The following is a 13,874-nucleotide window of genomic DNA, read 5'->3' as shown; positions in this document are numbered from 1 at the left end:
GAAGCCCTGCTAGAAAACCACCACAAAGGGGAAACTTTCCTCGGGTTCCAAAAGCAAGCAACCCCTTCTGAACTATCATGAGATCTCATTCCCTGCCAAAGGCCCTGGGGCCAGACATGCAAAGCACAACTAGCCAAACCATCCACTGAAAGCTTGGTTTCCTGAATAAAAACAACATCAGAAGACTCAGAGTCAATTAATCTGCAAACAGCCTTTTGTTTAAGGATGTTGTTCAGCCCCCTTACATTACATGAGAGCACAATCATTTATGTGGTTGAGAGAAGTGGGAATCAATGGGCTTCACAGACCTGACTCAACCAAAGTATCACCAATAAGCTTAACCTTTTCCTGAGCCATTTTTCGTCCACTCCTTAATGGTTTGTCTAAAGAACCCTTTTTGAGGGTCTTCTACTGCAAGCCTAATATAAGTGGGGCTTTATTACTCTTCACAAAACCTGAGGCCACTATAGTGGAAGGAGCAGACGCCATGACCACTACACCTTCAGGGACCTGTGACCCACTAAGATCTATGTTGTCCTGAACATGGGAAGGCAAATCCATAACCATTTGAACAACTTGTTGATTCTCCAAAGATAGGGCCCCGCCCTCTTTCTTGGAATCCCCATCCAGCACCTCATGCTGAAATTGGGCACCCAAGGACATTTCAACTGGAACTCCTTCCTCTTGGACCAAATCCTCTAGAACATCAAACCTATTTAGGGTGACATCATTTTGCCTATCCAAACAGGTTCTCTTCTGTCCTTTGTCTTTATTCTGAGGTTTGACAGGAATGAAGCCATCTTTATCAACAAGACCATTAGGCATAGGGGTGTTCCCCTTATCTTCCCCCAGAACAAAGTGAGGAGGATCGGAAATAGCCAGTTTAGAAGATTTATTTCTGGGACATCTCCGCTGTAAATGACCATATTCATAACAAATCCTGCATCCAAATGGCAAGGTCTCATAGTCCAGCTACTGGATCCAAGAAGATGTCCCCAAACAGATTTCCATAGAGTCTGGCAAAGGATTATTTAAATCAGCTTCTACACATATACAAGCATAGGAAATTACCTTTTGATCTTGAGTTTGTGAAGCCGAACCCACAGGTTTACCAAGAAGCAATGAGATTGAGTGAAGAATATCTTCTCTCCAGAATTCCAACAGAAGCCTCGGCAATTGGATCCACATAGGAACACGAGAGGGAAGCTCCTCAATAGAATTAAAGCCAATATGCCAAGGTTTGATAAAGAGTCCCACCTGGTTGAAAAAATAAGGGCCACCCTCAAAAAGCCTTGTTCTTGTCTGTCGGGTTGGAAAAAATAACCAGAAAATAGTTGTTGGTTGCCATCAATAGCTCCATGTCTCCTTCAGGATTCCAGACACGACGTGCCCAAGATTCTAAAACAAGTATAGCAACCATTCACCTTTTTCATGCGAAAAGGCACTTTCAAAGAAGAGACGTCTGTCCCTGATTAGGAATGACTAATGTGTTACTTTCCACATGCATGCATCAAATGAGACGGATCCGCCATATCTAGATCTCCAGGGATCATTTGAGAAGAGGATAATCCTCTATTCTCCATGGACCCAGAGAAAATACCAAAAGAAGAAAACCCAACCCCAAAAGCCCACACACCCCCAACGACAACCCAGAGAAGAAACAGAAAAGGGTTACAAAAAAACCCTGCGACAACCCAGAAAACCCGACCATGGGAAACCCAAAACCGACCCCCAGCAAGAAAGAAACCCCCCCCCCCCCCCCCAGAACAAAGCAAGCAGAGCGCAGGACATGGGCTAGGGAACGTCGGCCCTAGCACAACACCCACACAAACACAGAGCCATTCGAAAAAAAAATCACACTCATCATATTCAATCATTTCAACTTGAGTTTAAATGACAGTAATTTAAATTATTTTATTTTATTTTAGTTATTTAATTTAATTTACTTTACACTCACAAGCACATCAAATCAAATGTCTTTATTTTTATTAACTCATTTTAACGGCCATAGTGAGTGTAATATGAACAGCAAGCAAAAACCGACCCCCAACAAGAAAGAAACCCCCCTCCCCCTTGGAACAAAGCAAGCAGAGCGCAGGGCATGGGCTAGGGCACGTCGGCCCTAGCACAACACCCACGCAAACACAGAGCCATCCGAAAAAAAATTCACACTCATCATATTCAATCATTTCAACTTGATTTTAAATGACAGTAATTTAAATTATTTTATTTTATTTTAGTTATTTAATTTAATTTAATTTACACTCACAAGAACGTCAAATCAAATGTCTTTATTTTTATTAACACATTTTAACAGCCATAGTGAGTGTAATACGTCTCTCAATGTCAAAACATAATTATTATTTATGCATATTTTTTAAATAGAAATGAGGTGTTTGTATTCATGCACATGCACACCCACACACACGCATGCACGTGCACACACACTGACATGCCCACACATGCACATACACATCCACACACGCACCACACACACACACACACACACACACCCCCCCAAGTACTATCACACACAAAATAAGCACTAGCTCAAACATACCAAAATACACACACCACAAATTGAATGTTGAAGTCCACTCAAACATGACAAAGTGAATGTCAAATTTAGTTCAAACACAAATTTAGTTCAAACACAAAACAAAGTGAACATCAAAGTTAGTTCAAACACAAAACAAAGTGAACATCAAAGTTAGTTCAAAAACACAACACACCACACAAATTTAACTTTCATACATACATACATACAAATGCAAATGCATACAATGAATGCAAGTATGCAAATGCACATATGCGATCATCCACACAAAGTGAATGTTATTGAAACTTTTTTGTAAACACGTTCACACAATGAATGCCAAAGTTAAAACAAACACCACAAAAATTAAATTTCACACACAAAAAGTTAATTTCAATTATATTCACACAAAATTATATAAAATGTTGCGCATGGAATCCTCTCAAACACAAAGAAGTAAAAACACACCACACAAGAAGTGAAAATCAAAGTTAAGTCAAACACGCATCACACAAAATGTATTCCAGGATAGTTAAAATACAAATACCACACAAAGGTAATGTCAAAATTACCTTTCAACGCACACATGGAAACAAAGTACATGGATTTTGTTCAAACATGTCAAAGTACAAATACTAAACAAACAAGTTTGTTCAAGTCACTTCAAACAAACAATTAATTTGTGTCAAAACTCATACACACACTTCATATAAACCAATATTCAAACACACATTTCACAACTAGTGGGTGCCAAAACACACTAAACAAACAAGTTTGATCAAGTCACTTCAAACAAAAAATTAACTTGTGTCAAAACTCAAACACACACTTCATATAAACACTAAGTAAATCAATATTAAACACACATTTCACAATTACTGGATGCCAAAACACACTAAACAAACAAGTTTGTTCAAGTCACTTCAAACAAACAATTAATTTGTGTCAAAATTCAAACACACACTTCATATAAAAACTAAGTAAATCAATATTCAAACACACATTTCACAACTAGTGGGTGCCAAAACACACTAAACAAACAAGTTTGTTCAAGTCACTTCAAATAAACAATTAATTTGTATCAAAACTCAAACACACACTTCATATAAACAATAAATGTAAACTGATGAATGCAAAAACTCAAACCCACACTTCAATATCATACAAAATATAAATGATTTCCCAAAATAAAACACTAAAATATATTTAAACTACAACTTGCTAATAACATAATATTATTAGTTAAAAAAATAAAGCAGTTAAAAAGACAAATTCAAGTTTAATGAAATATAACTATGCTTAAAGCTATGGAGTACTAACTATGGAACATAGTGTTTCATCTCTTGAAGGTTGCTCTTCTTATAAATTAAGTTTACCAAACAATATATATTTAATCCTGCCCAGACAAACCCTGATCCAAAGGCTGTTAAGTAATCCATTGTCGTGGTCCACTCATACGATACATACTTAGCTACCCAAACAGAGACTCAACCAAATGCATGAGTAGCACAACTGCCCTAATCCACTCAAAACAATACATATTTTTTACTGACTAGATTCCCTGCCCAAAAGAATACACAAACGCATTTGGGGTATGACAATCAACCTAATCTTCTCAAATAATACATATCAAGCTTGTAGAGTGGTTTAGCACTCAAGTAAAATCGTTGATTACCCTACCCCAAAAGAAAGCAAAGGAATTTTAAGCATCACAAGCCTGTAGAATAGTTTAGCACTTTGCCCTATAAAATGTTCTCTATCCAAATGGGACACTAACCCCAAAGGCGGTTGAATAACACAGTAATTAGCTTTGCCAACTTTGATGCAGAGTGTCACAATAGCCACGAGATAGGGTTGCTAAAAAATTAATATTTCATCAACCTAATCTTCTCAAATAATACATATCAAGCTTGTAGAGTGGTTTAGCACTCAAGTAAAATCGTTGATTACCCTACCCCAAAAGAAAGCAAAGGAATTTTAAGCATCACAAGCCTGTAGAATAGTTTAGCACTTTGCCCTATAAAATGTTCTCTATCCAAATGGGACACTAACCCCAAAGGCGGTTGAATAACACAGTAATTAGCTTTGCCAACTTTGATGCAGAGTGTCACAATAGCCACGAGATAGGGTTGCTAAAAAATTAACATTTCATCAACCTAATCTTCTCAAATAATACATATCAAGCTTGTAGAGTGGTTTAGCACTCAAGTAAAATCGTTGATTACCCTACCCCAAAAGAAAGCAAAGGAATTTTAAGCATCACAAGCCTGTAGAATAGTTTAGCACTTTGCCCTATAAAATGTTCTCTATCCAAATGGGACACTAACCCCAAAGGCGGTTGAATAACACAGTAATTAGCTTTGCCAACTTTGATACAGAGTGTCACAATAGCCACGAGATAGGGTTGCTAAAAAATTAATACTTAATCAAAATTCAAAAAAAAAAAAAAGAAAAATCAGATGGAGCATGCACACTTCATTCTTTAGTTTGAGTTAAGTACAGATACTAAAATGGAGCATTCCCAACGATGATCAAAGTTAAGAGCTGGTTCGCCAGAGTTCCACACAATTTATTAAGGAGTTCGAACCCAAAATCTGGATTCACAGTTACATAAAAAAATAATTGCAGCACATCACAAATATTATATAATTAATAATTCAACATGATGAAATAAAAATTAAAAAATGTAACAAAAAATAATATAAAATCAACACAGAAATGATAGGCTGGAAAAATGGTAATAACAAATGACCATTCCCTGCAGCCTTGAGGAGGGGCCAATTCAACCCCTCCTAAATAATTTCTTTTATTAAACAACAAATCTATATACATACCAGTTTACAAATAAGTTGATCAATTTAAGCAACTGATTCAAGAATAACAATTGAGATACTCTGCACTCTAGGTGTCAGTCTACAGACATGGCAAAGATATTACTGCTCTCCTGAAATCATGCTCACATTATGTATTGGGTTATGATTTATAACTAAAACATTATGCTCACATTATGCAGACAACTTGAAATCTTGTGTTTGATTAATTGGATTGCACGTGATCAATACGCACATTATGCTCCTTAGCATTGCTATAACAAGGGTCGTATAGTGTTGCAAAGACGATGTTTAACCCTTCTATTTAAGCCACATAAATAAACTATAAACATTACTCAGTTACATGGAAATGATGTTTCTACACGTTAGAGAAAAATTATGTTGCATCCATAAATCCAACTATCAAATATGTCAACAATTGGTTTTTCTAGTTATGGCATGACTTATTGCTGCAGAGAATAATTATTTCGTAGAAAAAGATTTTTAAAATTCAGTTGATGAGTTGGTTTACACGTTCCTCTTTAAAATTACTTATTTCTTAATTCAATTTTAAAGAAGATTTCAACATCGGCATGGGCACCAGAAAGGAAAACCTTAATAGGTCATAGTCACATGCCTCATCCAACCAGAAAGGAAAACCTTAATAAATACTCACATGCCTCATCCAACCAGAAAGGAAAACCTTAATGGTTACTGCTGATGCTCTTGTTGAGAGTAGCTGGTGGCATGCAACTTTTACATAGAATATGCATATGGTAATCAGAGGTTTGAAATCCAAAATCTATATTAAAATTGTTCCATAGATTTAAAGTAAATTTGAAACATTCAGTGAAGCAAAATTCATATGGACTCTTTTGGTTTAAGAAATATATATATTTCAAACTTCATGAAATTATAGATATGAGATTGTGAGTGAATTATAATTAAATTATAAGACTACAGACTTGATATATATGCTCTGTTAGACAGTATATCGTGACTCAGATCTAAAAATTTAAACATGACATGGTGAGTAAAGTTGACCACCAGCATCATACAAAAGGTAAAAGAACTAGGCTTATTAGAGTAAATAAAACATTAGATTTTAGATTTTTTAAATTCAATTTTTTGAGTATAACTAAATAAACAAAAGGATGACAAAATCTAAATGTATAATCAAATACAAATTCAAATGTAGTGACTCAAATCTAAAAATTTAAACATGACATGGTGAGCAAGGTTGCCCTCGAGGATCATACAATGGGTAAAAGAACTATGTTAATTAGAGTAAATAAAACATTAATTTTAGATTTTTTAAATTCAATTTTTTTGAGTATATCTAAATAAACAAAAGGATGGCAAAATCTAAATTTATAATCAAATACAAATTCAAATGTAGTGCTTATGATACACAAATTCAAATGTTGGTACCTGTTGTATTTCCTGTTGCTTGTGATGTGTAGTTTTGCTTCTTTTCTCCTCCTCCTCCTCATCATCGCAACTACCTGAATCACCCACACAAAAGACATACAAAATACCAATAAAACTTTTTTTAAAACAATCTACACATAAAAATACATATCAAAAATATGAAAATAGAACTCGCGGACAATAAAAACAGAGGAGGCATGGCATGCCGAACAAAAAACATAGAATGAACATGATAGAATGTGATGTAAACATTCATTAAATCACTGAAGTGAATCTGACATAATAGAATGTGATGTAAACTTTCTAAACATTCATTAAGTCACTGAAGTGAATCTGACTTCAACAATCAAACTCTTAATATCAATTTAAATGCAACACAAAATTGTATATTAACATTACTATTAAAAATATATAAAAAAAGTTCAATTTTGTTTTATGATAAGTTTTAATTTATTTTAAAATTCACTCCACTTTTAGCAAGATTCATTCACCTATTTGTTGGACGCTGAATATTCAATTTGCAATAAGCAACTTTATCATCTTTGTATCATCCCTATAATCACAAAAAGCAATGAGGAATTAGATGTAGCATACATAGCATAAGCAGGTATTTGCTAAATGTCTGCTTTATACTATCTACATAAGCAGGTATTTGCTAAATGGCTGCTTTATACTATCTACATATCTAGCCTCAACCATTGCAGTCTTCCAGAAGCTTTAAGCAATGCGTTCAACATGCTCCTTTAAGCTTCCGTAACATGGTTTCTGCCCTCTCTTATATTGACTGGGCATTCTTCTATCTCTGCAAATTTTGTTGGTTTCCAAAATCAGTTCTGCTATACAATAAAAAATTCAGACAAAATAACATCTCAAGCTAAATAAATTTTAGTCTCAAAGCAAATTTTTACTCATAGATGCAACCAGTTCAAAATAAAAACAGTTCAAAATTTGTCTCAGTGCCTTCCTTGCTAGTAAAGTAACCAGAAAAATGGTCCTGTTATTGGAATTTGTCGTAGCTTGGATTAAAATTTAAATAGCCAATATAATGTTGTAATTTTTTATTTAAGTCCTTAAGAGATCATGGATGAGGCTATCAAAAGAAAAATTATTTGCCACAAATTTTAGGTGCCGAGAAAGAAGAGGCAAAAGGAAGCTTCACTTTGTTAAGCTCTTTCCCAGGAGTTTAGGGAGCGTCGCAGTAAAGGAACTTAGGTCCTCCAATTTTGGCTTGAAACCAGCACTTTGCTGATCTATTGAAGACCCACGTTGCAGAAAAAGTAAAGAGGAGCTGGAGGAGTTTGAGGGACATAACTTAAGCGCAGATTCAACGTGGATGATTTTCATGGCAACAACAATCTAGACTGTACAATTTATGAAAGGAGATATCTTGAGATCTTCTAGTGATTGTTCAATTTTGGTCCCACTCTGGAAATTTGGCTGCACTTTGCATAAAGACGGAAACGATGGTTGGGTTTCTTTTGGTATGTGTGCTTAGGAATAGAGCACAAACTTGATAAACTACTCTGACTTCTGTAGGACCCTTCTGATGTCACATTCACCACGTACTTCATGCTTACTTTTGTTGGGCTTTCTTTCTTTATGACCAGCCTCCTGGCACTACCGACCAGAGTAACTGACATGGGTTTTATTGGCCAGAATAATCTGTTTCCACAAAATGTTGTGAGTGCTTACTGGAGATTGCAACAACCTTTGAAAAGGGCCCTAGTACACTTGCTAATCATGTTAGCCATTCATCTACTGATTCTCCATCACTCAACTGGCTATGATATTGATGAAATTTTTGCTAAACAAAATGCCTGTGAGAACAGAGATATCGGAATATTCAAGTCAACTAGCTACTGTGGCAGTTGCAATAGCCAAGCAATTTGCAATCGAGAAAACATAACTCAAGTTTGATGCTCTGCTTTCAATGTTAACTCTTACTAATTCTGAGCATTTGGTCCGCATACGGATTTCTGTGATTGGATTCTAGAGATGCAGCTTGGCTAACATACGTGCATTCTTGAATTGGAACAATTTTATAAACAGTTTAGAAGGCTGATCACAAACATCTGATCAATTGGCACTGCCCATGATGGACATGTTTGAAGAGGATTGGTTGATTGGTCCAATGGAATTACCAGAGGGGAAATGGCAGTTCCATCAGATAGGTGTCTTTTGATTGTTTTGGATACAGCAAGGGTTGAATTTGCTGTATTAATAAATGAGCTTGCTCGTTTGAAGTATAAATACAGTAATAGCAGAAATTCAAGCCTAGAAGAAGCCATTATAAGACAACGGTGTCTTGCCAATTGTTATGCATTGGTAGAAAATATAATAAGATTGATCTCTAATGTTTATGAAAGGCAAGATAATTACATCTGCGAGTTAAAGCAAATGAGACAGTTAAAATTGTTAATAATTTTCTTTGGGATGCAAAAGTTTATGATATGACGAAGGGGGTTAATCTATTAGCATCTGTCCTGCTATACAGGACAAGACAAAGAACGATCACTTTGAGATGGTGATAGAGAATAACAATAAAGTGTCAAAAGAAAGTGAATTAGAAGAAGGATAGTATGAGACAGATTTTTATGGGTAGTGATTGGCATTTTTTATGCTTTGAAGTCTTCAAAATTTTGTTGATTTCTTCTTTCTAAAATGTCTTCATCTTTGTTTTGTTAACCTAATACATCAAAGTTTTTTGGAGCCTAAGAGACTGTAGTAACAACAAGGGGTTAAGAAGTCAGTTATGGACCTAAACATATAAAGGACAAGGAAAATAGACAAATTTAACGAAGGTCTGTCACCTAAAATCTACTGACCTGTTGTCACAGTAATGAAGGAGCTTGAAAGGAGAAATGTTCGATGTTACAAGGAAAGCTGTTGGTGACAGTCAGAGTGAGCAAAGGCAATCTTTGAAGATAGCATGGTTAAAGACAAATAAGGAATGGCAGTCCTTAGAGAAAAACATGACAGTAGCAAAAAAGGCAAGGTCTCATCACATCTGCAAGTCCTTTGTACAAAGCAATGAACAACAGACGACAGTAATAAGGGAAGGCAGTCTAGTGCTAGTTTAAAGGAAGGCCACAACCTTTTAAAGGACACTAATTTAGAGGAAGTGAGCATAAAGTTGAGGATGTGAAGGCTTTGCTCCAGGGATCTCAAAAAAATATTATTGAGGTTTGAAGATGTTGGATGTTGCAAGAAGGGTGATTGCTATTTGATCAAGAGTGGATAATATAGAAACAAGGACAGTCATAGATGCACTGACATAGTCTGTAAGAGTTGCAGATTAAGGTCACAGAAGACAATACTGTAATGACATAAAGGCTCAAGCATACAAATTATCATGCTACAGGTCTGGTCTTAAGTAGAAGGGCAGGTAACTTCTCTGGGAATTGGAAAGGTAACAGTAGTGTCACCCAATCTCAGGTAAAGATGTCTTTGTTTCTTGCAAGTCAAAAAAGGGTTTCATTGGGGTTTCAAGACTGTCATTAGGGTAGTTGAAAGGTATATGTCATTAGGGTAGTTGAAAGGTATAGGACATTAAGCAAACCATAAGCAGATGTTGCTGATTGAAGACACACAGAGAAGGGCAATCATAATGAGAAAATAAAGATGACTGATAAAGAGTTCTTGTCTTAAGAGTCGTGTGCATGGAATAAAGAAGGGTGCAATGGCAGTGCCAGAGAATAGTTTAGAAGACTGTCATGATATAAGTTGCCTGTGACAGTTCAAGAATGCATACATAATGAAAAAGGAGATATGGCTAAGAAGTTTAAATGAAGACAGTTAAGGACAATCATCAAGAGACATAGTGTTAGTCATTGAAGCTATATGGATAAAGCCTCTTGAAGGGAAACTAAAAGGGCAACATAGGCAAAGGAGTTTTCAAGACATAGTGAAAGTCATAAAGGATGAAGGCAGTCCTCTATTTAAGCTTACTGTGATAGTCCTTTCAGGTTGCAGAGCCAACAGTGAACAGGGCATGACAATTAAGTATTTCTCATAAATTACAAAGAAATCAGAGTCAAGGCAGTTGAAAGACAGTCGACCACATTATTAGTTGACATGTTAAAAATGGTAAATACTCATCAATATTGTCAAGATTCTTTAAAGGTCTTTACGTAGCAGAGAACCACAAGGAAAGGACGGGGACAGCCAGCAAAAGGAAAACAAGTACATGACAAGTCTGAGCAAACAAAGGGGTAAGTCATAGTGTCTTTCATGGACAACAAGGTATAAGGTAATGCTTGAGAGACAATCTAACATTCATGGTATTACTGGTTGCCCCTCTCTTGAACAGAGATAATTCAATGCTTTCCTTTCTACCAGTGTAACCAAGCCAAGTGAACAAGAAAAATGGTCCAGGTTACACAAGTGACCAGATAATCTAACCGTTTATGTGATCAAATAAGATACAAAATTTGGTCCCAAGCCTCATACAAAGAGTTCATTGTTCACAATGACTTTGCTTGTTGATTGCAAGGAGTTAATTACGCTAATAGTACTCTGCCAATGTAAAACTGAACATGGTGAAGTAAAGCTACAACTAATTTGGTAATCCTGGGACATATGCCTAGATTAGAGAAGTAAAAAATGGCTAAGAATAAACTAGGTCAAGCACAAACAAGACCTATTCCGAAATGCCTGACATGAATAAATAAAAAATGAACAATATCACAAATATTATATGCATATTTAATAAGCCATGAGATTGCCAGCATACGCATGGCCAACTTCATCAATTTCTGCCAAACACAAATTTAATATTTAGAAACAAATGAATGGTAACAATGATCCTAGATTGCAGACCATTACTAGAGAGATGAGCTAGAATGTCTCAAATGCTATTGCTCAACAGAATCTTTTATTCTCTGTTGATCAAGTTAACATTCTTGTCAATAAAATATGATTACATTCTACATGTCATAAATTATAATTCTATGTTCTTTGATATTGAAAATTACCCTATCAAAAACATATATCCATTAACCAGATGAAACAGAAGAGAGGTAAAAACAGCATATGAATTTAAGTAACCATACTCAAGAATTCCTTTGGAGGCGCTGCGACTTACAACATTCCTCCGCAGATGATTGGCGATGCGGATGAGCTCTGTGGCGTCGGAGCGGATGCAGGGCACGGGTCATATTGCGCATTCTGGTGAGGAAATCTTGAAGCATGGGCGACAAATTAAACAAATGTTGAAGCATGGGCGCCATCACTCTCTTGGACAAGCCCTCACTGTTGAAGTCGCCATCGCCATCACCACGGGAAGGGCTGCTTCTCCGCGCGGGCGAGGGAACTTGCAGGAAACTAAACAAACAGTCTGCCGGTTTCTCAGATCACCCAGCCATATATATATAAGTAGTGAAAGCCATGAAGCTTTTTTCAATGTCTATGGAGCCAACGGCCATGAAGCTTTTATCAACGGCTATGGGGCCATCGGCCATGAAGCTTTTCTCAACGGCTCTGCTTTTTTCAATGGCTATAGAGCCAACGGCCATGGAGCGGAGCTTTCTCTTCTTTTTTCAACGAGAATGGAGCGGAGCTTTCTCTGTTTTTCCAATGGTAAATTAGTATGTTTTCTCTCTTTTTTTCTCCAAGCTATAATTAAATTAAACCTTATTTTTCTTTCAAAGCAATAGTTAATGAATTTGCAAGTTCGATGTTAAATTATTAAAATAAAAATATTTGTATCTTATACTAGTATATTTAAAACTAAAATAATTTGCTTAGATATCTTTGATGCATCTATCTAGAATACATTGAGACATATCAAGGTGTTTATTTATTCACAATAACAATTTAAATATAGGCGCCTCAAGACTAATATCTCTCGACGTATTTTAGAAAGATGTATTAAAGATATCTAAGCTAGTTTATATTTAAGTGCTTTGTATATGTTCTCTCTATTGATGGCAAAATTATAATTTGTTTCACGTTGATCCTTCTTTCAAACAATAATGATGGATAAATCTTATATTCGAACTAGTAAGATTTTAGCTATTTCTTTTACTTCTTGTGGAATACTTATGGTATGTCCTTTATATTTATATTGACTTCCACTTGTATGTGTAACTTAAAGAATTGGGTTGACATGTGCTATCAACATTTCCGTTATTTGGTTTAAATTTGTAAGTTCTAAAGGTTGTGGACCAAGATCCATGTTGTTTAATACTGAAAATAGATGTTCATCCTTCTCTTGTCGATGTCGATTACAAATAGGGCCTTCAGGTAAACGAACAATTTTTATGATAGGATAACTTCTTGATAAATGTAGTACATACTTAGTGTAGCAAGTTTATCTAGTCTGTGTCAAAATATCATTTGTAAAGTCTTCAAATCAATTTCAATATTTATTACATCTTGTCCTCTATTATTTGGTGTTTGTAACATACGATCTATTGTAATAGAATTCATCCCTTCAAAACTAACCTTAGCATTCTCATGAGATTGGCGTTGTCTTTGAGCCGATTCACGTTTGCACACTCATATTTGTTGTTTTTCTATCTCATTCAATTGATCTAAATGCATAACTCTTTGTATTCTTCTTCTCAATATGTATTACTCATCTTGAGATGTTCATGTACGATGTGTTATCATCTCATCCGTATGTTGTCTCATTTATGCTTCAATTTCTTCCACTATCATATCTACCTTACGTTTAACACTTTTTTCTCTATTATTTTGGTTTCAACGATCTCTTTCTTCTTGTCTTTGTGTATCATTTATTTGTTCACATCGTTCTCTCATATAATTCCGAGCAAATTATCTTTGTCATTCTCTTCATTGCTCTTCATTTTCAAGACTTCTCACTTCCTCTCTTTGCGCATTATACATTTGTTCACGTTGTTGTCTCATATAATTTCGATCATATTCTCTTCGGCATTGTCTTTGTTGCTCTTCATTTTCAAAGTTTATCATTTAGCAATACATTCTTGCTATGATAAAGATACTAAAAAACAAATACTAAAACAAACCATTTTTTATTCCAAATCAACTACTACTAAATTTATTCTTATAAAATTAGCATGAATAGTACAAACAAAAAGTTCATAAAGAGTAAATAAAGTTACTACCTAAAAACA

At 35.3% G+C, this 13,874-nt stretch overlaps 1 protein-coding gene across 7 annotated transcripts in view; it reads right to left on the bottom strand.

Moving 5' to 3' along the window:
* Positions 1-12,335, bottom strand: part of LOC131856105 (uncharacterized) — an 80,992-nt gene extending 68,657 nt beyond the window's left edge. For 3 of the 7 annotated variants that reach the window (XM_059207414.1, XM_059207413.1, XM_059207415.1), the window contains exons 1-2: positions 11,861-12,335; positions 6,778-6,851 (exon numbers count right to left, since the gene is read on the bottom strand). In XM_059207414.1, coding sequence (XP_059063397.1) covers positions 6,778-6,851; positions 11,861-12,005 — 219 coding nt within the window. In that variant the 5' untranslated portion in view covers positions 12,006-12,335. Of the gene's footprint in view, positions 1-5,273; positions 5,690-6,640; positions 6,852-7,268; positions 7,580-11,828 lie in introns of those variants that run through there. The other 4 variants (XR_009358231.1, XM_059207416.1, XM_059207417.1 and 1 more) reach the window with 4 other exon arrangements.
* Positions 12,336-13,874: the final 1,539 nt, after the last annotated feature.

This window comes from Cryptomeria japonica, chromosome 6, assembly GCF_030272615.1.
Source record: "Cryptomeria japonica chromosome 6, Sugi_1.0, whole genome shotgun sequence".
Classification (NCBI taxonomy): Eukaryota; Viridiplantae; Streptophyta; class Pinopsida; order Cupressales; family Cupressaceae; genus Cryptomeria; species Cryptomeria japonica.
This window is presented reverse-complemented; position numbering and strand designations above follow the sequence as displayed.